Here is a 26,009-nt window from a genome sequence, read left to right as displayed (position 1 = left end):
TCGTTGTCGCCAGTTGTCTCATCATTACGTACACCTGCCATCATCGTTACGCGCACCTGCGCGTCATGACACTCACATGGACTCCATCACCTTCTTGATTACCCCCCCTATATCTGTCATTCCTTTTGGTTTATCCTCCTGCAACAGGTGTTATTGACTCGGTTTCTGTTTCATGGCTGTGCTTGGTTCTTGTTTCGGATGATGTTTGCGTTATTATTCAATTTGCACTCCTGGTACTTGCTTCCCGACTCCCACCGTACATATTACAATAATAGGATTTTAGATGTGCAGATAGGCCCAGTCTATAGTTACTATAGTCCAGTCTGTGGGTTATGGTAATTTAATATAGATGTTACCATTTTAGGAATCAACATAGCTAGCTAGTAAAAGTTACTTTTTTTGTCTTTCAGCTGGGCGGCCCGGAAACCCAGCGACAACACTGGGGTCTGCAGCTGCCATTTTCTGGTGGGAGAGAGCGATGGCCCTGTAGTTACCAAACAAGGTATCTCATCCATCAAGGCAGAAGAGGAAGATCTAGACTCTTGATTGAGAAACAAGAACAATGAGGCATGGGAATTTGGTTGTTGAGGTGGGTTTGTGTTATGATAAGCAGTGTTTTCTGTATAGATAGATGGTGATACAGCATTGTAAAATACCTACCACTGACTGACTTTCTTTGTTTCCCAGTCCAACAGGAGTACATCCCTCAGACCATCCAGTGCATGGACATCCTTTGCCAGTGTGATCTGAGCATGAACGTCCAGTTGTGGAGACTACAGTATATCGCGCCTGTGGACGGACAGGTCAGTAACTCATCAAATATGATACAATATTGTGTAAAACATTGAATTTGTAGATGCATCAAATTTTACTTTCTATCTTTTTTTTTTTTTAAGACATGAAGCGTGACATGCAGAACATCAGGCTCACCCCACAAGAAGCAGTGAATGATCAACACCACTCTCAGCAAGGATCTGCAGGAAGTGATGTAGTTTCTCTCTCTCTCTGGGGATAAGACATTTAAACATCACAGATCAAAATTTCTACTGTGCCCATGTTAAAATGCAATGTAAATTGTGTTGTACTGAATGAAACTGAGGAGATGCACTCAGACCAGCCTTTGTGATTAAACTTATGTTAACTATATTACTTCAGTTGGCTGCTTTGAGCATAACCTCAATGTAACACAATCTATTCTATGTGCCTGTTTGTGTATGTTCTTTATTGTTCACTTGTTTTTCAACCATGTCAACTACATGCAGGGTTGCACATTTTGGGGAATATTTAGAGGTGGAAACTTTCCATGGGAAGTAATGGCAGTATATTGGAATTAATATGAATACCATTTAAATGTTTTTTTTTGCATTGGATATATTCATCATATGGAGACAAACATAAACCTGATCATAAGTAGACAATTGCAAATGTGGGGTTACAAAATAAACTTTAATTAAATTAGTTGACTCTTCACATGGGATGATTTCACTGAACAACAAAAGGGAATATTGACTGATTTTTCCCCCCTGCCCCAAATTATCCATCGCATCTCCCCAAAAAATGTTTTCAACATACATTTGTAAAATGATAGTCTAGAAACTAAAGCTTTGGTTGTCTTCCTCTCAGGCTTCCATGTCTTCTCCCTGGACCTCCTCAATGTCCAGCTCTTGAACATCAGACTGTGAGGCCTCATCTTCACTGTCACTTTCCAACCTTGTTGAGGATGGCTCAAAAAGCCTCAAATTTGCCCAGATGACCAATTTTTCACCCCTTGTATTGGTCAACCTGTCGCGTGCTTTGGTGTGTGTTCCCAAACAAGGACCAGTTGTGCTCTGAGGTGGCTGATGTTGGTTGGATTTGGAGGATGATGGAGGCAACAGGAGAAAGAGGCTCAGATCCACAAAATCCCTCCCACCAGTTGACTGATCAGATATGTTGGCACGACTGCCATATTGCATCTCCATCTCAAAGCCCTTGCTTGGAAGTGTACTTCGCCAGACTGCCAAGTTTCTTGCTCTCATCCAGGCCAAGGTGGTGAGACACAGTAGTGATGACACCATAGGCCTTGTTGATCTCTGCACCAGACAGGATGCTCTTGCCAGCAATACTTGGGGTCCAACATGTATGCTGTGACGTGCATGGGCTTCAGGCAGAAGGCTTCTTGATGTATGTCAGAAATGCAGTTTCCTCTGCTTGGAGCAACAGTGAAGTGGGCAGGGCAGTACGGATTTCTTCTTACACCTGCAAGCAGCGTCTGAACAGACGCTGCTTGCAGGATGGCATTGTCTCCCTCAAGCTGTGCAATGGCTACTGCTATAGGTTTCAGGCTGCTTACCACTCTCTTCCAAAATGCATCAACCAGGAGGATCCTCTTGATGGGGCTGTCCATATCGGCAGACTTACTTGGCCATTTCTTGGCGAGACTCCTTCCCCTCCAGGAGACTGTCAAACATGATGACAACACCACCCCAACAGGTGTTGCTGGGCAGCTTCAATGTGGTGCTCTTATTCTTCTCACTTTGCTTGGTGAGGTAGATTGCTGCTATAACTTGATGACCCTTCATATACCTAACCATTTCCTTGGCTCTCTTCTAGAGTGTATCCATTGTTTTCAGTGCCATGATGTCCTTGAGGAGCAGATTCAATGCATGAGCAGCACAGCCAATGGGTGTGATGTGAGGGTAGGACTCCACTTTAGACCAAGCAGCCTTCATGTTTGCAGCATTGTCTGTCATCAGTGCAAATGCCTTCTGTGGTCCAAGGTCATTGATTGCCTTTAGTTCATCTGCAATGTAGAGACCGGTGTGTCTGTTGTCCCTTGTGTCTGTGCTCTTGTAGAATACTGGTTGCGGGGTGGAGATGTAGTTAATTATTTCTTTCCCACGAACATTCGATCACCCATCAGATGATTGCAATACAGTCTGCTTTCTCTGATTTGCTTGACCTTCACTTGAACTCTATTGAACTCTGCATCCAGCAAATGAGTAGATAAAGCATGTCTGATTGGAGGGGTGTATGCTGGGCAAAGAACATTCAGAAATCTCTTCCAATACACATTGCCTGTGAGCATCAGAGGTGTACTAGTTGCGTACACAGCTCAAGCAAGACATTCATCAGCATTTCTGACTACGTTCCTCCATTGAGTAAAAAAAAAAATCTGATTCCAGGAGGACCGTGAGCTGTTGCTATTGATAAGGTGTCTGATTCATCATGTTCACCTCGAATAGAAGTAGAGGGACTTTTGTCAGAGGTTGCTTGTTGTGAGCGCTGAGGGAACTTTATGCACTTGGCCAGATGATTCTGCATCTTTGTTGCATTCTTCACATGATTTGGCACAGTATTTGCAAATGTACACAGCTTTTCCTTCTATATTAGCTGCAATGAAATGCCTGTGGCATTTTCCTGTAAAGATTAGAAAAAAAACAAATTCAATTCCATATACAGAAATAGTTAAGTGCTTAGCTTAAACAACTCCTTTGTAAGATAAATGTTTTAAAATGAAACAGGTTTATTAACACTCAGCAGGCTCAAGCAAACTGAAACCCACATGGTAGCAAAAACTAACAAGCAGAAATTGTTAATAAGTTAGAAATGATTAAAACACACTTTGCTGGAGGCTACTATTTACTAGTTAACAAAAAATCATGTATGTCATATAAAATATATTCACCCCACCCAGTATTGTAATCAAAACTTACCAGAAACCATGTAGTCCTTGGCTCAGACAGTGTAGTAGTGTGGGTTCAAGAGCATCTCATTACTGCAAGATCTTGAGAATCAGCTGTACATGTGATGGAAGAGTGCACTGCGCATGTGAGGGAAGAATGCACTGTACATGCAGAGGGTTGCAATTCCGTTGCCTTGGGGATAGTTTAACCAAAATATGCCACAAGACCTAGAATTGCCTTGTGTATCTCACAAAAAAGGTTCACTGTCAAGTAACTTTTGTGGTGATTTGAAGCAAAATTCCCAGTCTTAACTTCCCATGGAAATTTTTGCAACCCTACTTGTATGTAATAGAACATTTTCTGGGAACTGTGTGTACACGTATGAACTGTGGAATCTTTTTGGACCATTGGCTTCCCTGAAAACAGGTCCTGACAGGAGGAGGAGCAAAATTAGTGTCAGAGGTCGTCACGCTGGATGGTCCTGGAGGCTTTGGTTGTCCACACAGCAAAGACGCATGTGCTGACCTTGGTGCCAGTAAAGATGGTCTTCATGGAGGCTATAAAACCCTCTGTCTTTGATATAGAAATCCTTCTACTTCACTGCCTCTTCAATGGTAAGGTCCCTTGCACCATAGGGACACTTGACCTCCAGCACTGCTGTGGTGCCCACCAGACCATCCAGTGAGGCACCCAGGATCCCAGACCCGTGACCCAAAGCCCTGACTCCTGCACATCCATCCCTGTAGCCATTTTGAATGCCTTGATTCCCTCTTTGTAATCTGTGCCCCACCTTACAGAGAACACCCCATCCAATGGTTGTGATGAGGACCCTTTTTAGCAGTGACGGAGTAACGCGCTTGGCCCTAACCACTGCTCCATAATTGCTGGCCGTCAACCTCCCTCTCATGGTGTGCCAGCTGGGGTTGGTGCGCTGGCCAACTGTTGCCTGCCGCATACCCTCCTGCTGCTCCACTGACAGCACCATGCCAGCCAGGATGCCTGCATGCCCCAGGTGCCCTTGTTTTTTTTTAACAATGTCCAGTACTGACGGAGGATAGCGTTTTTGTTCTGGCGCAGGTTCAAGGAGACACGCCATTCCACTGAACCTGCCCCGGAGATGGTTTCTTAGCCACTGAAGATCCTCCTCTGTGGGCTCTCGGGACAGAGGGCTGTGTACAGGGCCTCGACTGACTGCACCTGGTTGGGCACGGCTAGCTTCCTCCACTCGCATTCCACATCTGCACGGTCAACATTGTGAACCGCCAAGATAAGCTGCATGGCTACACTTACAAGCTCCACGGAGTCATTCACATGTGGTAGAGGGAATCCCCTGGTCACCTATAGAGACCTGCCAAGAGGCAGGATGTTAAGTGCCACATGCCTTCAATGCAAGAAATGTGCTATATACTATGAATAGTTAGCTTTATGACATTGCACCTGTAGAATACTTAAGCTGTCATTTTCACAAGTGCAGTTTTTCCATAAACTTTTAATTGATAACTTGGGATTTTACAACTTGACATATCAATCATATATTGCGAAGGATCCTATAAATCAAGACTGAATGCATGTACCACTCTGAATAAATACTGTGCCTTTCGATATTTGTCTCTGGTCACGAAACTACAATACAGGCTAGATGTCTAAACAAAGTCCATTCTGAATGTCAATAGACTTTGATTAATTCTCATGACAACATTCTACAACTGAGTTATCTCGCATCGTAATCTCGTTAAAGATTATATAATTAAGTGGTTCTTTCCTTGAACGTTGGCAGCTATACAGAACACATTGTAGTGCTAAGATGCTTTAACTGAACTGCTACACAACTCAGTGGCCTTGTGATTAGTGTTGGCCCTGAGACTGGAAGGTTGTGAGTTCAATCCCTGGCTGAGTCATCCCAAAGACTGTCAAAATGGGACCTGATGCATCTCTGCTTGGCACTCCACATTAAGGAGATAGACTGGGGATAAGGCTCTGCGATAGACTAGCGTCATATCCAGGAGGTGTACTTCATGCTACAGAAACAGGAGATGGGCTTCTGCCCTATGAGCCAATGCTACTTCACTCACCAACCCAAACATTATCCCTCACTATAGCTGCAATTCTCCACATGGACAGATTTAGGGGTCCTCTCCCCTTTTAATGCTCTTATGCTCATCCTTAAAATCCATAAGGTCTGAAATGGACACAAGTCGACATACTGTACAATTATCTAGGCTAAATAACAAGTTTTAATCTACTATAACTAGCTAGTTAAAGTGTAGTCAGTAGCTAGCTGAGACGGAAGAAGTAAAATGCTGTATTCATTTCCCTGGGACAAAACACCACCCTCTGCAACTGGATCCTGGATGTCCTGATGGGCCGCCCCCAGGTGGTAAGGGTTGGTAACAACATATCCGCCACGCTGATGCTCAACACGGGGGCCCCTCAGGGGTACCTGCTCAGCCCCCTCCTGTCCTCCCTGTTCACTCATGACTGCAAGGCACGACTCCAACACCAAGTTTGCTGACGACACAACAGTGGTAGGCCTGATCAACGACAACGATGAGACAGCCTATAGGGAAGAGGTCAGAGACCTGACCGTGTGGTGCAAGGACAACAACCTCTCCCTCAACGTGAGTAAGACAAAGGAGATGATTGTGGACTACAGGAAAAGGAGGACCAAGCACGCCCCCATTCTCATCGACAGGGCTGTAGTGGAGCAGGTTGAGAGCTTCAAGGTCCTTGACGTCCACATCAACAACAGACTATCATGGTCCAAACACACCAATACAGTCGTGAAGAGGGCACGACAACACCTTTTCCCCCCCAGGAGACTGAAAATATTTGGCGTGGGTCCTCAGATCCTCAAAAGGTTCTACAGCTGCACCATCGAGAGCATCCTGACGGGTTGCATCACTGCCTGGTATGGCAACTGCTTGGCCTCCGACCGCAAGGCACTACAGAAAGTAGTGCGTACGGCCCAGTACATCATCGGGCCAAGCTTCCTGCCATCCAGGACCTCTATACCAGGCTGTGTCAGAGGAAGGCCCTAAAAATTGTCAAAGACTCCAGCCACCCTAGTCATACTGTTTTCCCTGCTACTGCACTGCAAGCGGTAGCAGTTTGTAAAACAAAGTGTTTTACAAACACTTCGTTTGAAGTGTTTGTAAAATTCACAAAGTGAAAAATGAATGCTGAAAAAACGATTGGAACTAGTTCCGTGTTTGACCGCTAGGTTTTATGGGTGTTATGACCTGTCTACTGTGCAGGACTATTATGATTGCTAAATATTGCACAATTTGAACACTTGCCCACCAATCCCACCTTCCCCAAAATACGTGTAAATATTGGACACAAAATGGTGGCTTCTTGTATTGGATTTATGTTAAAATATTTATTATATTCTACTGGGCCATTTACTTTATGTTCGTATTCTTATATTTTATTATTTCTAGTTGTTGCGTTGTTCGAGAAGGAACCTGCAAGTAAGCGTTTCATTCCACCTGTATGCAACCTGGACTCATGGATAGACATAACATAATACATGTAAATTCGTGATATTTCAATTAGTATATTATGTTTCATTTCATATGGTATGTATTATTTTGTGGATGTCCATCATCCATTTCATATGATATACTACCAATTACAATGTGTATGATATGCTACGAATTAGAATTACTACAATATGTTACAAATTGCAATCTGTACTATATGTTACAAATTCCAATTTGTTGTGGCTAAGGCAAACCTTAGCTAGATGGCTAACATTTGCTAGGCTAGTGGTTAGGTGTTAGGGTTGGCTAACATGCTAAGTAGTTGCAAAGTAGCAAGTACCTAAAGTTGTCTGGAATGAGATTCAAACACGCAACCATTGGGTTGCTAGACGTTCACATTATACACCCACCCACCATACTGTCTGCCTTAAGTAACCTTCTGTCTTATGTAACCAAACATAACATATCATACTAATTTGAGAGTTCCGGATTAAAATTTACTGTGTTACGTCTAGTTTATGAGACCAGGCTGGGGTAAACCCGTACATATAGTAATAAAACTTGAAACTTGAAAATGTGTCTGTTTTGTGCTTCAAACGCATGCACAAACTGCGCGAAATTACATCATCTTTGAATATATAGCTAGATATAATCCCAGCTATTCACTTTATTCAACAATACTGGAAATTGGAATATAGGCTACTTTTTATCCGCTCATAAAAATGTATACTTTATGTTATCAAACCCGCCCACGTGCGTTCATCGCGCCAGGGTGTTGTTCTCGATTGTGATTGGATATCAATATGGAAATAGGCGTGGTCGTTGTGCAACCAGCGTGTCTGATATAGTCGGTTGAGTAAGAGTCGTTTTTACTAACGTATATTGTCTCCAGTCAATTTAATACCTTCTGTGGAAATGGCAAAGATTGAACTAAAGCCAGTTGGAACGAACTTGTTGAAGAGTGTTTCTGGAGAGGTACGTATGTGTTGAAACGTCAATGTGTGTGTGAGAATGGTGGGTTTAGGCTCCTAGCTAGCGTTAGCTAGCTGACACAGTCGCGCTGGACTTCGGGCTAGAAGGTCTGCTCCCTCCTTGTTTCATTACAATACTAAGTAGATATAGACCCAGGTTTTTACTGGTTCGGCCAAATCGGTTTTCTCTTTATCAGGTTGTGCCAGGTTTACAAAGGTTGTGAACGGATTTCCTAGCCAGCTAACTAGCTACTTTGCGAGCCACAGGCAGCACTTTAATGATTGGTATAATGACTCCCTTGCTGAAATCACAACCTGACCATTACGTCTTCATCCATCTTATTATTGCAGCAAATTGTAAATGGCATCCCCTAGGTATGGGTCAAAATGATCAATACAATTCAGTAGAGGGAGCACAAACATTGATCTTCCCCATCTCAACCACTCCCTATCTACCTCCTCCCTCAACGTTTCATACCTCCCGCTTTCCCTTGCTTACTTCTATCCTGCCTCCCTCACTCTCTCAATGTTTCATAACATGAAAGTGTTACTTTGTTCTGACCGACCATTTTACATTGATTATCCACTCAGTCATTGTTTGTGAGCCACTAATGTACTTCATTCAATTTAAACACTCTCCTATGAGAGATAACATAACTATTCAGGGAAGTAACCTCCCTCCTTGCCTCCCTCCCTCAAACTTTCATAACATGTCATTTTTCTCTGTCATTTGTTGCAGAGTGTGGAGCTCCAGTCTTTATGGCGTGACAAGCCTGTGGTCCTGTTCTTCCTGCGCAGGTTTGGCTGCCAGGTGTGCCGCTGGACAGCTGCAGAGATCAGTAAACTGGAACCAGACCTGACAGCCCACGGTATCGCCCTAGTGGGCATTGGACCTGAGGAGACAGGCCTGAAGGAGTTTAAGGAGGGAGGATTCTTCAAAGGAGGTTAGAAAAACCATTAATGCTTTGCAAAAAAACAGATTCTCGATTGCGGGCACCGAGTCAGTTGTCCAAAGTCACATTACAGTTGGCTGTAAGTGTCAATACACCAATGATGTCTACAACCCAACCTTTTTGACTTCTCAAGCAACCACAAATGTATTCAAACACAATTGACTTAAAAAAAAAAAATTCTATAAAAATGTTTTATTTAAGCAAATAAAATATTTGCTTAAATAGTGTATATACATTTTTTTTTAGGTATATCAAAATATATTGATCTTTGAATACCATTTAACTTTTTAATGACAGTTTGTCATTTAGAATCAATAGAAGCTTTGTCACCCTTACACAACATATGTAGCTTCCTTTTGTAACACTCAGTGCAAGTGGGTGTGTCCTAAGTAGCCATAGCTACATAGTTATGGCCGTTTTACTAGGAAAGCAATAAACCTGCCTCCTGTTGGATTCCACAGCCGACCATAAATGCCCTGCCATAGTAAGAGTTTTGAGAATTTGTCGATCGTAGCATAATCCGCCTGTTGTCTTCTGTGGCAGACCTTTACATTGACGAGAAAAAGCAATGCTACAAGGACCTGGGCTTCAAAAGGTAAGCTAGGTTGTCTGAGGGCTATTTACTTCCCTAGGTGTACTACTTGGAGTGCCAAGAAGAAAAGTAGCTCTGGCATAGAACTTACATTTTGTAATTTTACATTTGTAAACAGGTACACGGCTCTGAGTGTGGTTCCTGCAGCACTGGGGAAGAAAATACGAGAGGTTACGACAAAGGTAACGTTTGTGATTTCAATTTGTCCAATTGCTGTATTCATGGTTGACACGGGAGGGGGGTTATGTTCAGTTGATACTGCATGTATATGTCCTCTTCTGTCTGTCAGAGTGGAATTGGAAGGTGTTTTACATGATTTGTCCTCTGCTCTGTCTTCCAGGCCAAAGCTCAAGGGATCCAGGGGAACTTCACTGGGGACCTCTTACAGAGTGGAGGCATGCTCATCGTGGCCAAAGGTAGGTCCAAACACAGACATGGGGAGAAAAGGTGGAAGTATATTCCAGATAATCGCCAGACTGAACCATATATAGGTCAGAAATACACCATACAGCTTTCAGGGGTTGACCTGTCTGGAAAGACATCTCAAAGCTGTTGTGATTAGAATTGATTGCTGGAAAGATATGTTTTTCAAATATTAGCTAAATACATTAAAAATAGCAATGTGTGAAAGTAAGTGTCATGAGTTAAGATCCTCAGGGGATTTTTTTTCATAAATAGATCTAATGCTGTGGCCACCTTTTGTGTACTGTACCAAAGATTTTTATAACTAACCCAAGATACACTACAACATGTCATTTCCAAAGGGAGCAAATGAAGCATAGTAGGCAGAACAAGCAAGGAGGTGGGCAAAACCAAGCACGAGCTAGCGAGATCCTATTGGTTCGTTCTAGCATGCGTTTGCATATTTCCATTAGGGAACGCCTATGAAGTACACGTGTGCAATGACTCAATTCGCCCTTGCAGACTTTCTAAACAATGCAATTCTTAGAAACTTTGAAGGGTAAAGTCTATAAAACGTAGTCCTCTGTTTGTGACATAATCCTTTTTTTGGGATTAGAAAATTGTATTGAGATCAAATGTTTCATAGATGAGAAAATGAGCAGAATGTCGGCCCAGTCTCGCTCCATTTTCTCCCACTCCTGGCCACTGGGCTTCCTCTCATAACAGTATTTGGTGGTGGATGGAAATTCCAACCACATGCTTCAGATTTATACTTCTGCTGAAACATCCGGCTCCTTGTTCTATGTGTGACTGTACTATAGACTCTCCACCAGATGGCAGTTTGATAACATCAGTTCACACTAGACTGGTATTTCAGGCTGTTGGTATGCATCTCAGGCCTTTCCATGCTGTGTTTCGTGTACTATACAGGTGGAGAAAAAGTTCTGCTACACTTTGTCCAGGATTCACCTGGAGACTATGTACCATTGGAGGACATTTCCAAGGCTCTTGACATCTCAGCCAATGTACAAGCAGGGGAGAGACCACAGGTAAGTTGGCAACCAACCAATGACGGGCAAGACAAGAACATTCTTGAGAGAGACCATGTTCTGGAATAATTGATATTATTGTGATTTAGTGATTACTGCTGTTGTGAAAGAGCACAGAGTGGAACATTTTAGATCTGATCATGGCACTCTGAGAACGCGCTGAGTTTTTCCAAGCTGCGTACAAGTTCCTCATGGTGATTTTCCACTGATGCTGTGTGCAGACACAGCCACACGTGTATCAGCGAATACTCCTTATTGACAATGCCACACACGTTCTGCCTGCACTCCATGACCCAGATCTCTTCTTCAATTTTAGATAGGCAGCCTGTATTATCACTCTTACTTCTCAAAACCCCTTTGAACCTTGACAATGGTCTTTGTGGCTGGTGTAATGGGTTTTTCAGCATATCCCTACAGTGTGAGGTTTTGAAAAGGCTCCCATGAGAACCTGATGATTTCTCAGTGCTCCAATGGAATCAGGAAGAGAACAGACAGACCAAGAATACCATAGCTGCTGTTTCATCTCCCGAGGATGTTCCCGTGACTAGGTTGAGCTGTTGATCATTTGTTGTAGGGAGAGGTCAGACTGGCAGGGTTTATATTTTTAACCTGTAGAAAATCTTCAGACTCTCCATTTACCTTTTCTTGGTTATTTAATCGTTAATGTGTTATAATCTGTCTAAATCATGTGTTATCTTAAACCACCATTCAGATAAACACAAATTGGAGCTATAACGATGAGTGCCCGGTCTGGCCACCTTGAACCTATGCGAATATAAACATAAGAAAAAACAACAGACATCATGGACGCATCCTCCAGTTCTTATTTTACCTCAGTGGTCAGTGTGTGAATGGACACAGTGCGCAGTTCGACTACGCTACTGATATTCCCTGGGGTTGTTCGGCGTGCAAAACAACTTGTAGATCTGTGACTGTCAACACAGTTACTTGCTTAGTTCGACACTGAAGGATAAGTTGTCACAAAAGATGTGGCGTTTTCGGGAAGGTAGAACTTAATATGAGCAAAACGTTTGAGGAAATCGGCAATTCGGAATGTTTAAAATCGATTTTCTGACCGACGCATGCTACATTTGGATCAGTTTGTGGACTGATGCAGTCGTATCTTCAACATTTTGAATCAGGGACCGATGCGTGTCGGTGAATCATTACATCCCTAATAGTCACGTTTACGTCCACCCACCCATCGTTTTGTCATTCAACAACACAATAGGGTTTTTGTAAGCACATGCCTCGAGAAATAAACAAGAGTCATACTGAGTGGCTGGTGACCCGGTGATTGTTAGTGATGTCTGCAGGCCTAAGATGCTCAGCATGTGGGCTCTGCAGGCTGCCCTCAGGCAGGCCGATGTGCTGCTAACACTTCACAGTGCCAGGCCTAGAGCCAGCAAGGCATGGGTGTTTCCCCGTGACTGCTGAGGACAAGCAGATGTCCTCTCACCAGCTCGGGAACACAGCAAGCTTTATGTTTTCTTTATAAGGGTGAAGAGGTGGGTGAAATAAGCCTTTAGGCTCCAACGTCTACATTGCAGTGCCGCGGTCTGTAAGCCCGGAAGGCGATGCATTTCATAGATGGCCATCTTATCATGGTTATCATGAGCTAAACATGACAGCGTGAGTTAAAAAGGCATGTGGCTGTTTGATAATCACAGGAGAACAAGTTTCAACTTAATCTGTCAATGGTGAGAAATGACTCCAGCTCACCCAGTGTGGGTGGGTTAATATGCCCACATAGGTCCTCTGGCCTGTCTGGTAGTAAACAGTGTCACTCACAGGCTGCTATCTGTGTCTGAATCAGAGCTGGAAATGCTCGATTTCTCCCAGGGGAATCACTTCAGTCCCCTGCATTTTATTTCATTTAACCTATATTTAACTAGGCAAGTCAGTTAAGAACAAAATCTTATTTACAATGACTGCCTGCCCCAGCCAAACCCGGATGATGCTGAGCCAATTGTATGCTTTCCTATGGGACTCCCAATCACAGCCGGATGTGATACAGCCTGGATTCGAACCAGGTACTATAGTGACGCCTCTTGCACTGAGATGCAGTGCCTTAGACCGCTGCACCACTCAGGAGCCCCTGTGCCCCTTGCCAGGTGCCCCAGGGACATAGTTCCACCCTCTTCCTCAGGAAGCCACGAGGTTTCCCCTGGACAGGGCTTGGTGCACAGGGCATTGCGAGGTGGTCCCTGAATTCTACACTACAGGCCAGCTTCTGTGAGGTGTGCTGCATGGCAAAGAAGCTGTGTGTTTCTGTTATTGGAAGATTGAATTAAGTTAATGTCATTGAACCTTTTTATGAGACCTGCTGTCAGTTGTACGTCTGTGGCAGGAGAGTGTTCCTGTGGCTGAAGGCCAAGTCCTGTTCTCAATGACGCATTAAAATTAAAATGTTTGCGCCAACACTTAGCTGCCCTAGTTGGCTGTAAATCCAGCCATTGTAGCATTTCATTTGACAGCAAAACGGATTAAATCTCATCCCTTCTCCAGAATGGGCTAAAAGTGCTCTATTCCTGAGTTTCCACATCTCTGAGAGAGTGGCATTCAGAAATAAGGAAAATATTTGGCTCGCATAAATCAAACTACAGAACCTTTATCTACAGCATAAATGAATCAAGCCCAAGGACCAGTACATCCTCATCAATGCAGCCCACATAAAACTCAAAAGGCACAAAGGAAATGAAAATACTGTCTGTAAAACAAAACAGTAGCTACGCCGAAGTCTAAAACATATGGCGTGTGTATATATAGCAGTACTACGTACTAGCTATGGAAAAACGTGACGTGTCTTCCCCTGGATTTGCACCTACAGGCACGCTGACTGCCTACAGTGTGGGCCGCAATAACATCTCCAAACTGAGTTGACAATTTCCTCTCGACTGTATTTAGAACTGAAGGGATGTTCTAGAGCGTGGGCGTTTACATGCTGATGAATGTGAGTTATAAATGTCCTGCAACAGCTACTGTCGGCAGCAGAATATCCGAGAAATCTTACTACTGTGACCTTGGAGCAGTGTGCATACTCATTATGTCACTCACAGTTGACTTACCTGTCTGAGTACATGTACAGCAGGGGTAGGAAACCCCGATCTTTGAGAGCTGTAGGCACTTCATGTTTTTGATTTAACCGACGGGGAAGACCAGGTGTGCTGAACTGATCAATTAGCTCAGGTGTGGTGCCTAGTTGGAACAAAATCCTGCAGTACCTCCAGGAACAGGGTTTCCTACCCGATGTATTTAAATTATCCTCATCCCCCTGAGTCGTTTTTGAACTATTGTTTTTGCTTTGAATGAGTATAGCTATGAAAGAGTACCCATCTTTCGGCCTTTCGCTATGTAATTACATGCAGAATCTACCGCACACACAGCTGATTAGTGAAGGTGCTGGAGGCAAAAGTCTTTGCACACTTCCAGTCATATGCAAATGTATTTAATTGTGGCTGAGCTTTCAGTCAGTCAACCTTTATCAGAGCGCTATGTAAAATACCCTGTTGAAGGTTTATCCATATAGTAGTATAACCTAGGTATCTCACTGCATCTCCTCCCAGTGCAACGATGATGTTTGTACCAGATGACGCCTGAACACACCCTGGACCTGTGACAACTCAAGTGCACTTTGGGGAGGAGAGCTGAACCCCGACCACCAATCAAGAGGGGCAAATCCAGACTGTGAAGCAGGATGATTATAACCTGAATCTGCGTCAATGTTTCTTATAATGGATACCCCAACTCGCTACAACCAAATCAATTTTGATTCTCGATATAGTAGATTACTAGATGTTTGTCTAGCTTGTAAATCCTTATTTATGATTGTGGATAATGTTATTAAATAGTATAAAGTTGCTTGTTTACTGCTGAGTGGCCAGTCACTCCAGTTCCGTCACAGAGCAGATAATTTAAACACTCGCTGTATGTGTGCTGAGGCTGGTGCTGACTTACACATGCCTCGCTAGACATTCCCATAAATTATCCTGATACTTTTTCCTTAAATCAGATACCTCACATAACATTTAACATTGAAGACTTGTATAGTAATTGCTCAATGGTCTGTGACATTTTACAATGTACTGTGTTTGAAATACTTTTTGTATGTATGTGTTGTGCCCAATTAAAATTCTGTTTTAGTGGCTTATGGGATTGAATACAATGACTTCTCTGTTGAGTGTTTTGCAGAGATCTGTGAACACTTTCCACAGTCGTGAAATACAACCATGGAGTTCAGTCATCTGATCTGGACAGAGCTGCCAGGTGTTGGCTGTACGACCTTACAGTAACCATATTATTTTTGACATGGAGAGCTGGAACACACACAAGCTGTCAAGTTCTCATGAATTAAATATTTGTACCTGATCTGGAAGAAATAGCACCGTTAGATCGACTTGGGTTTATCTAGGCAAAAGTGTATATATATATATATATGTAAGGTAATATAAACAGTGTTAAAATATCCAACTTGGATTCCACAGTGAACTCAGGCCCAACACTTGTTATGTTTAGATAAAAGTTAATTTAATCAATTTACATATCTTCAATAGGTATAGCATTTGTTTTTACACCAAGATATACAGTAACAATTTGCATATTACTAATGCAATATGCATTTTTATCACAAAACGGCACATTCAGAACATTGATGTACACAAACATTTAACATAAAAGTTTGAAAATGACTCACTAGTTTGAGAAGTGAGGATTTAGCTCCATAGCTCTTTATAATGATCACAATAAAACATTGAAAAAAAGTGACTTGAAACGTCTCAGGTAAACAATCAATTGACGGCGCTAATAACAGATTGAGTCACAAAAATAGCTGTTTATATAGATAATTATATAGCAGCATGAGCTTTCACCTGTAAATACCAGAGAAGCACAGAGCACTGACAAGGTATCCTATTGTTGCTCCAGAAATATTTTATTTGTGTTCCATTTTGGTTTATAGTTATATCAACCAGATATGCAAGAAAAGTACAAATCCAATTGCAGATAGCTGCAGTTGGGGTATTTATTTGATTCTAGTGGTCTAAGGAATACTGGTGGGGGAATGTATATTATCACAGGTTGAAGAGGCTATTGTGTGTGTCAATGTGTAAGAGGTATGTACAATTCTCAAACTGATTTTGTGCAAATGGTATTGTTTAAATCTTATGTGCATGATGAAACCATTAACAGTTAGTTTAAATGGACAACCAAACAATACAATGGCACATCACAAAGTAGTGTACTATATAGGGAATAGGGTGCTATTTCAGAAGCAACCCAAGTAGCTTATCTAGCTTTTATCTTTATATTGTCACTGTTGGTTATTTTAATTCCTTGTCAACTATGGATAGTCGCTTTGATTGGCAACAAACTACTTCACCACTCACATCCCAAGTGAAACAGGCACCAGTAACAAAGCTATCGGAATCCCCTGCACGGCACTGTACAACATCCAAGCCATTACAAGAAGTAAACAGGCAAAGTGATTGTAAATAAAGCTTCAAAGGCAAGATACATATATCATGAACATTCACTAAATCAGCCTCTGATCAGACATAACAGTCATGTTCAATTGACAAAGGCATCCTGAATTTTCTCAATGACAGTGTTGAGCTTTTAACAACGTCTGTGTGTTTTCTTTCCCCAGCAGTGCTTCAAAACCCTCTGTTCCACCACCATGGCAATCTGTTTGATCATGTTGTCAGGTTCTCAGTCGCTCTCTCCTGTTCTGCCCTTTAGTTCTGCTGTCATTACTTGTTAATCAAGGTAGAAAAGAACAGTTCTGGCCTTGACCGGCAACTCTCTAATGAGAAGCCATTTCCCCAGTGTCAATCTGTCAGTCTGTCCAAGAGGCCCCTATAGCGATTAGTTACCAGGCTCCCAACTGTCCCCACACACGCACCAGCACACAGTCTTTCTCTGGGCCGCTAGTCAATGGCAGAGATCAAGACGTGCCCCTTCACCTGGACTTCACCTGCTTCTCTATTCAAACCTACGTTCCACCTCTGTGTGGATATGCCAATGACTATAGGGTTTTGCCTCAAAGGTTGCATACAATAATCAAGTTCTAGCTTTTAGATGTTCAATCACGGCAAGATACACAACAACAGGTAAGGAATTATGAACAATGTACTTTTTTTTTTTTTTAAACAACTTCGTCAAATTGTGAACATGTTTTGCCTGTTCTGGAAACTATTGTGGAACACCTTGTAGTGATATCTGAAATATTGGTATTTTAGACATCCGAGCAAGACCATAAAAAATTGCTACACCTACCCCTTTTTTGGGGGGAATATAATATTTAATTTAATTTCTCTATTTCTTGCACACCCAATATGGAAAGGGGTATCCGGATCCAAAAGTAAAGAGTATTTGTCTCTATATATATTTTTTTAAACAGAGGAAGGAGACATGGAGGAAAGGACATGGCTGCACATTCCTCATTATATGAAGTATCACCCCCCTCTTCCTTTCTGCTGGCGATGCCAGGACTATTGGTAGGCGCTAACCCCATGACTATTATGGGATGATGGGAACAGTTTTCTGTTCTTTATTTTATGTGGAAAACACAAAGCATTGTATACACTTAAAGACTTCTGTGCACCTTTTTGAAAAAAACTCCTCTAAATGTTTCTTTCTGATCATATCCTAGTCCCAAATGCTGACTGGTGCTGTGTGGACAAAGCCCGAGATCAGGAGCACTGTTGATCAAATGTTTGTCTCTGAAACATACTGTAACACAACAATAAGTCAGTCAAGTAAGTCAAATCACTTTCAGTTGTGATCGAGTATTGAGCATCTAATATAAATAAGACATTGATCACTCCATGGCAGATCATTATCACTATAAATGAATCTCAAACAAAACAGTGCTAGCCTAGCAAGTATTTAAGCTTATTGCCAAGCATATATCTTCGTAGATCTCACTTTTATATATGCTATATCAAAAACATCCTTTTTTAGATTTTCAAAATGTTCACAAGGTTAAAGCTGCAAAGGTTTAACAGTCTGATGTCTTCAGGTAAATTATTTCAAAGAGTGACGTAGCCAAGCCTTGGCCTAGGAGTGAGACTAGTTATGTCCATCTCTAGGTCACCGCTGCTCTTCATTTTCACAGAGCCTTTATTCATTTCATAGTCACACTGTAATGTCAGACTTATTATTCACTTTTGCCTGTTGCCCTGTGCCAAAATGTCTTAAAAAACAAATGTTCCATATCAGACAGGATCGTACCAGGCAACTCAGTACCAAAAGATACTTCTTGCACATAAATGAAAGCCACTAAATATGTGGGCTTAAAAAGCGTGGTGGATTTGCCATCTGAATGACTTGGCAAAAAGAACAAAGAGTTATATAGGAAATTCTTTAAAAAGTCAGTTAAAGCATGTAAAGCCAGCTTGGCTCAAACATATTCTACAAGGTCTTAGGAACGTTCTACATTTGCCCGACTATGCATGGATCCACTGACCACCCACGTTGGTCCATAGGAGCTTCAGATGTATGCATGTATACAACAAAACCACTTGTAAACAAGAACAAGCAAAACTGTTCACCCACAGACATCTTTAGGTTGAGTAGCCATATAAGTACATACGCATTCCAAGTGTTTTTCCTGTCTCATCGTAGTTTACGTCTGCTTCAAGTGGTGATACTAGGGTGTAGTTTGGTCAGTTATCCAATCCGTAACACTTGTGTAAATGTCTGTTATCTTCTGCCATGTAAATCAATCAGACATACTCCAAGGCAGGATGCCTCTTTGGCGTCAGTATAACACAAGGTGGTTGTTAAGCATGTTCTTTCGTTTAGCTGCCCCAGTCAAGAAATAAATAACAAGAGTAGAGCCGAAAAGCCCAAACTGGCTACCACACCCGACATTTCATCTCAGGATTCATGGGAGTACCTGGTTTGCACTGGAATGCATCTGAGAATGCTCCAAAATTCTGTAGGGAGCCAAGTACCCTGTGAGAGAAGATAGGTAATTGAGTGTTAACAGATTGACAGAAAACACTATGTTGGAATAGCCAAGCGCTACATTTTTACTGTTGGTCGTTACCTGTATTCCAGGGGACTGTGGGAGTCAGTCTTGATGCACTGGCTGGCATATTCAGGCCGATAGGCACCACACCATACCTGGAGGAGAAAGATGTATCACTAATTAAATCATTCAAGTTTGATACAGTAAAAGCACATTTCTTTTCTCTACTACATGTGTTAGCATTTTACCAGTGCTGATATTTTTTGCCTGAATATACAGTAAATGTAAACCATTAAATGATAATGATATGCCTGAGAAAAGTCTTTTTTCCAAAGTGCCTTTCGACAGCCCATCTGAACAATCCCAGTAGGGATTTTGTTTGGCTGTTATGCAGACATTGGCTTTTGACCTGGTTTTGGATAAGGACTATAAAACACTAGTCTGGCTTTGCTCTTGCCTTGTTTTCCCTGGCACCGCGGGGATCTTTAAAAAAAAAAAATTCTGTACCCCTAGGTAGGTCGCTTGATATAAAGTCATGATCTGGTGTAGTTTTAAACTCCTTGGTCCAATTGTTTATCTCTTGAAAACCAAGTATTTAGGAAAATATAATCTCTTTGGGTTTTTGTTCTCAGTGGTCTCTAGACCAGTGTTTCTCAGTGGTCTGTGGACAGCAGTGGAGGAAGGACACTAATTTAGCTTTTAGGTCCCTGGGGTAATAAAGGTTGAGAAACAGTGGCCTACTTTAGACCAGGGTTTCCCAACCTTGGTTAGCACTACACAGCTGATTCAAATAACCAACTCATCATCAAACTTTGATTATTTTAATCAGCTGTGTAGTGCTAGGCACAGGGGTGGGCAACTCCTGATTGGTGTCACACTGTTTCTCCATGCTAGCAAACACAGCTGATTAATAAAATTGCGTTCTAAACTGAAGATCATGATTAGGTGATTATTGTAGTCAGGTGAGTTAGCTGGGGAAAAACTGTGACACCAATCAGGCCCTTGAGGACTGGAGTTGCCCACCCCTGTAGGGGAAGCCTGCTTTAGACTACTCAATTTATTAAAATGGGAGCTTACTCACTTGGGCAAAGTTAAGAAAAAAAAGTTGCTTGTGGTCCATGTCCAGACCAGGTAAACGAAGCTCTTCTCCTTCTCTCTCCACCCACTTCATGTAGGCCTGACCACAAACACACAAAAAAACATACAAATATAAAATATAATTAGATAGTATTTAGTCAGAGATTTTTTTGTTTTTGGTATGAAGAGGTTCATTGTGTTTTATGGGGGTTGAATGCGTTTTGTCAGGGTGACATAATTTGGTGTAGCACCTTGTAAGCTTGCCGAACACCTCCGTTGTCTGCGATGTTCTCCCCCAAAGTACTAATTCCACTGACCTGGGGTAACACAGAGACAGTCATTAAAGTCCTACTCCAGTCTCCTTTTCACCTCATTTAACACCTGATTTAGGTGGTCTTAAGTGTATGTACATTAGTATATTTATACTTAAAATATTGGAAAAAAATTCAAAAATCACTGCAGGACGTATTTAACACACTGACAGCTAAATGGTAAACACTCAGTCGAGGTTCTTCCAAAAAATTTATCGAGCAGCTTCTATAATCTTTTATAGCTAAAATGAAGTTTTAGTCATTATACCCAAATACATTTAACATTTTGCCCATGCTTCAGCTACATTGAGAAACTCACATTTTGTCCTCCTGCAAGCTTCCAGTTGAAGTTGCCATATTGTTGCACCATGCACTGTGACTGGTCCTTAAAGTGCTCAGCAGAATAATTACTCCACCAGTTAAGCATGTTACCATCCTTGTCAAAATTACGGCCTGTTTTGAAAGATATGTGGAATTAATTGTGATGCAATCGCTTGACATTTTCCCATGAATTAATACTCTATACTAAAAATGATTGTGCAACACATTGGACACAGACATGGACAGTGACTGTAAATATGAGGACTGCCTCACCATTGTCATCAAACCCGTGGGTGATCTCATGTCCAATAACCATCCCTATTCCACCAAAGTTCAGGGCCTGGAGCTGCTGCTTACTGAAGAAAGGAGGCTGCAGGATACCGGCAGGGAATACTAGGAAAAAGGACAGAGAGAAACGTACAAAGGAATAGATCGGGCCAAATGAACTAAGACCGTCTATAATCGTTGTGATGGAAACTTTAATGTTGGTGCTTTTCTTTTTACCAATTTCTGTGTTATATGTTTGTGCTTTTCTAATAACTGTTTTCATGCAAGTGACTGATTGAACGAACCCTCACGATCAGTATCTGCAATTTGGCAGTACGCCCAGACCCTTATTTTGAGAACGAAAGATACAGTGCCTTGCAAAAGTATTCACCCCTTAGTGTTTTTCCTATTTTGTTGCATTACAACCTGTAACTTAAATGTATTTTTATTTGGATTTCATGTAATGGACATACACAAAATAGTTCAAATTGGTGAAGTGAAATGAAAAAAATAACTTGTTTAAAAAAATAAAACACGGAAAAGTGGTGGGTGCATATGTATTCACCCCCTTTGCTATGAAGCCCCTAAATAAGATCTGGTGCAACCAATTACCTTCAGAAGTCACATAATTAGTTAAATAAAGTCCACCTGTGTGCAGTCTGTCACATGATCTGTCACATGATCTCAGTGTGTGTGTGTGTGTGTGTATATATATGTGTGTGTGTGTGTGTGTGTGTGTGTGTATATGTGTGTGTGTGTGTGTGTGTATATATGTATATATATATATATATATATATATATATATATGTACACATACACACCTGTTCTGAAAGGCCCCAGAGTCTGCAACATCACTAAGCAAGGGGCACCACCAAGCAAGCGGCACCATGAAGACCATGGAGCTCTCCAAACAGGTCAGGGACAAAGTTATGGAGAAGTACAGATCAGGGTTGGGGTCAAAAAAAATATCCGCAACTTTGAACATCCCACAGAGCACCATTAAATCCATTATTAAAAAAATGGAAAGTACATGGCACCACAACAAACCTGCCAAGACAGGGCCGCCCACCAAAACTCACGGACCAGGCAAGGAGGGAATTAATCAGAGAGGCAACAAAGAGACCAAAGATAACCTTGTAGGAGCTGCAAAGCTCCACAGCAGAGATTGGAGTATCTGTCCATAGGACCACTTTAAGCTGTACACTCCACAGAGCTGGGCTTTAGGGAAGAGTGGCCAGAAAAAAAGCTTGCCAAAAGGCATGTGGGAGACTCCCCAAACATATGGAAGAAGGTACTCTGGTCAGATGAGACTAAAATTGAGCTTTTTGGCCACCAAGGAAAACCCTATGTCTGGCACAAACCCAACACCTCTCATCACCCCGAGAATACAATCCCCACAGTGAAGCATGGTGGTGGCAGCATCATGCTGTGGGGATGTTTTTCATCAGCAGGGACTGGGAAACTGGTCAGAATTGAAGGAATGATGGATGGTGCTAAATACAGGGAAATGTTAGCGTCTTCCAGAGATTTGGGACTGGGACGGAGGTTCACCTTCCAGCAGGACAATGACCTTAAGCATACTGCTAAAGCAACACTCATGGGGTTTAAGGGGAAACATTTAAATGTCTTGGAATGGCCTATCCATTTTAATTCCAGGTTGTAAGGCAACAAAATAGGAAAAATGCCAAGGGGGGTGAATACTTTCGTAAGCCACTGTATCTCAGTTTCAAGGTCTCAGCTTAAAGAAGCCTCGTGAGGTATTGATCTGTCACATGCATGACCCAGTATTGGTTGGATGAATTAATTATAAATAAGCTAAATCATGCAAATATGACTTGTCTGCAGTATATAAGAGAACTAATGAGACTGCCTGTGAGAGCTCCTAACAGACGTTCACTATGGTGAATCAAGTTTGTTGGAACCTCTTCAGCGCGCTGATAATAAACAATGATTAATTTATGATTGACTTTGAGTGTCCCTGTGTAAGAATTTCCACAAAAAATTGAAGTCACCAACAGGATTATTCATTCTGCCTGCCAAGCTTTCCAGTGGGGAGTGGGGGGCATTCTATGAAGCATGAGGGAAATTCCTGTCTGACCACAAGAGACATCATCCGTGAACAATTGTGGGACGGCAACTGATTTTAGTAAGTCAATTTAAACGAATCAGTATAAAAAATAAATGATATAAAATGAAGGCGACCAACGCATAAAAAGGTACCCATATTGTTATTAGAGAGAAGGCTATTCACTAGTCTAACGAGAAGACTAGAGTGAGGAAGTAACGGTACCATGGAAAGCCTTGCTGACAGCTATCTACAGGCATTTATAATAAATATCTACAGTTGAAGTCGGAAGTTTACATACACTTAGGTTGGAATCATTAAAACTCGTTTTTCAAACACTGCACAAATTTCTTGTTAACAAACTATAGTTTTGGCATCTACTTTGTGCATGACACAAGTAATTTTTCAAACAATTGTTTACAGACAGATTATTTCACTTATAATTCACTGTATCACAATTACAGTGGGTCAGAAGCCAGACTATGGTTTGCAACTGCACATGGGGACAAAGATTGTACTTTTTGGAGAAATGTCCTCTGGTCTAATTAAACAAAAATAGAACTGTTTGGACATAATTACCATTATTATGTTTGGAGGAAAAGGGGGAAGCTTGCAAGCCGAAGAACACCATCCCAACCGTGAAGCACAGGGGTGGCAGCATCATGTTGTGGGGGTGCTTTGCTGCAGGAGGGACTGGTGCACTTCACAAAATAGATGGCATCATGAGGTAAGAAAATTATGTGGATATATTGAAGCAACATCTCAAGACATCTGTCAGGAAGTTAAAGCTTGGTCGCAAATGGGTCTTCCAAATGGACAATGACCCCAAGCATTCTTCCAAAGTTGTGGCAAAATGGCTTAAGGACAACAAAGTCAAGGTATTGGAGTGGCCATCACAAAGCCCTGAACTCAAGCCTATAGAAAATGTGTGGGTAGAACTGAAAAATCATGTGCGAGCAAGGAGGCCTATAAACCTGACTGTTACACCAGCTCTGTCAGGAGGAATGGGACAAAATTCACCCCTTATTTTGGGAAGCTTGTGGAAGGCTACCCGAAACGTTTGACCCAAGTTAAACAATTTAAAGTCAATGCTACCAAATACTAATTGAGTGTATGTTTACTTCTGACCCACTGGGAATGTGATGAAAGAAATAGAAGCTGAAATAAATCATTCTCTCTACTATTATTCTGACATTTCACATTCTTAAAATAAAGTGGTGATCCTAACTGACCTAAGACAGGGAAGTTTTACTCGGATTAAATGTCAGGAATTGTGAAAAACTGAGTTTAAATGTATTTGCCTAAGGTGTATGTAAACTTCTGACTTCCACTGTATGTACAGGATATACATATGGGGAATAGCAAATGACAAGAGAATTGTTGAAGATGCACATGGGTAATAAGGGAGATTAGAGTGTGTTTAGGAATAGTACTCAGTGAATGTGGATGTGAAAGTTGTGTGATTGTGAGATATGGCATATTAAACTGATTGAAATTTGGAGGATTGAAATTTGAATAATAAATTGATTGACATTATTACTATTATGATTGAAATTCTGATAATAAGAGACTGAAATTTAACTGTAAATTACTGAGTGAATGAGAGCTGTCAGGGGACTAGCTCACGTGTGAAAAAGGTGAATGAATGTCCCAACCAGTTCTGTGAATTGAGTTTTTCAGTCTGTAACGTTATCTAGGGTTCTGTCCACCACCACCCGTTGGATCTACAGGTGGAGGATAACATGTCACGATTAGTAACGAGGATAACATGTCTCAGAGGATAACATGATTACACGTCTCATTAGTAACAAGGATAACATGTCTCTGAGGGTAACATGCCTTTAGATTACATGAGGATAACATGACTCATCACTGGAGTTTGATTGTATAACGTTATTATGTATGTGGAGATATGAAAGGACTATTCAAAAATATGCTGTTAAATATAACACTGGAGTGAATATTCAAACCCTTGTATGAATAGAACACTGGTGTAGAGGAGGAATTTGTGATGTAACACACGTGTAATGGGTTACTAGAGATAAAGTAACATAATATTGAGTATAATGGGTTACTAGAAATCTGATGAAATAACAATAAAAATAATAATAATATACAACTTGCACACCCACACATCAACATGCTTAAGTGGTGTAAAAAATTTGGAGAAATGTTCAGTGGTCCCTTTATGGATCATTTGATAAAGATACGGTTAAAGCATTGTACGGGACTTGACTTAAACCTAACCAATAAAACTATAAATGCTTATATGATTTCCTCCACCCTGGTAATACATTTTGAAATAAATCCCATACCCTGTTAAATAGACCCAATGATTTTCTGTATTCACCTACTCAACCATTTAACTTGCTAGGTAGGGACTTATTATGGACAGAGCACCATGCCATCTACAGGGGACTGATAGACAGTGCCAGCTCAGTTAATACATATTGATCCCTCCAAAGCATTACATGTTAATCTTAAAATAATAGACATTTAATAAGTGTGAAGCAGAAAGTGAATATCCATCAGAAATGTAAAATAAATATATAGAGTAACATTGTTAGGGTAGACTAAAATGAAAACAATGCCTTCCAATATGGATAAAGTTATCATGTTTGTTTTGTTTTAAACCTTGCAATGGGGGAAAAGCAGAATGTTGTTTGAGAGTGATCGAGTATATTGGTAATAGTAGATTAACTTCTTTGGGGTAGGGGGCAGTATTTTCACGTCCGGATGAAAAGCGTGCCCAGAGTAAACTGCCTGCTACTCAGGCCAAGAAGCTAGGATATGCATATTATTAGGAGATTTGGATAGAAAACACTCTGAAGTTTCTAAAACTGTTTGAATGATGTCTGTGAGTATAACAGAACTCATATGGC

General features: G+C 41.5%; 2 protein-coding genes and 1 long non-coding RNA gene across 3 annotated transcripts in view; 2 read left to right on the top strand and 1 right to left on the bottom strand.

Annotated features, from left to right (window-relative positions):
- The first annotated feature begins 86 nt into the window (after nucleotides 1-86).
- LOC106582830 (uncharacterized) lies at nucleotides 87-1,425 on the top strand. The gene is made up of 4 exons (XR_001323389.2): nucleotides 87-233; nucleotides 411-589; nucleotides 688-803; nucleotides 897-1,425. It is a non-coding gene; the product is annotated as an uncharacterized lncRNA (long non-coding RNA).
- Nucleotides 1,426-7,889: 6,464 nt separating this feature from the next.
- prxl2b (peroxiredoxin like 2B) lies at nucleotides 7,890-15,264 on the top strand. The gene is made up of 7 exons (XM_014166306.2): nucleotides 7,890-8,122; nucleotides 8,858-9,062; nucleotides 9,615-9,666; nucleotides 9,782-9,845; nucleotides 10,004-10,079; nucleotides 10,996-11,114; nucleotides 14,681-15,264. The coding sequence occupies exons 1-7, from the start codon at nucleotides 8,063-8,065 to the stop codon at nucleotides 14,705-14,707; spliced, it is 603 nt and encodes a 200-aa protein (XP_014021781.1). The 5' UTR covers nucleotides 7,890-8,062; the 3' UTR covers nucleotides 14,708-15,264.
- A 361-nt stretch (nucleotides 15,265-15,625) lies between these two features.
- Nucleotides 15,626-26,009, bottom strand: part of LOC106582826 (membrane metallo-endopeptidase-like 1) — a 48,122-nt gene continuing 37,738 nt past the window's right edge. Inside the window, exons 19-24 of the mRNA XM_014166305.2 lie at nucleotides 21,069-21,188; nucleotides 20,794-20,927; nucleotides 20,415-20,480; nucleotides 20,168-20,263; nucleotides 19,165-19,241; nucleotides 15,626-19,070 (exon numbers count right to left, since the gene is read on the bottom strand). Of these exons, the coding sequence (XP_014021780.1) occupies nucleotides 18,971-19,070; nucleotides 19,165-19,241; nucleotides 20,168-20,263; nucleotides 20,415-20,480; nucleotides 20,794-20,927; nucleotides 21,069-21,188 (593 nt within the window). The 3' untranslated portion in view covers nucleotides 15,626-18,970. The remainder of the gene's footprint in view (nucleotides 19,071-19,164; nucleotides 19,242-20,167; nucleotides 20,264-20,414; nucleotides 20,481-20,793; nucleotides 20,928-21,068; nucleotides 21,189-26,009) is intronic.

The sequence above is a fragment of the Salmo salar genome, chromosome ssa22 (assembly GCF_905237065.1).
Source record: "Salmo salar chromosome ssa22, Ssal_v3.1, whole genome shotgun sequence".
NCBI lineage: Eukaryota > Metazoa > Chordata > Actinopteri > Salmoniformes > Salmonidae > Salmo > Salmo salar.
The sequence above is the reverse complement of the archived record's forward strand: the minus strand, read 5'-3'. Positions and strand labels throughout refer to the sequence as shown.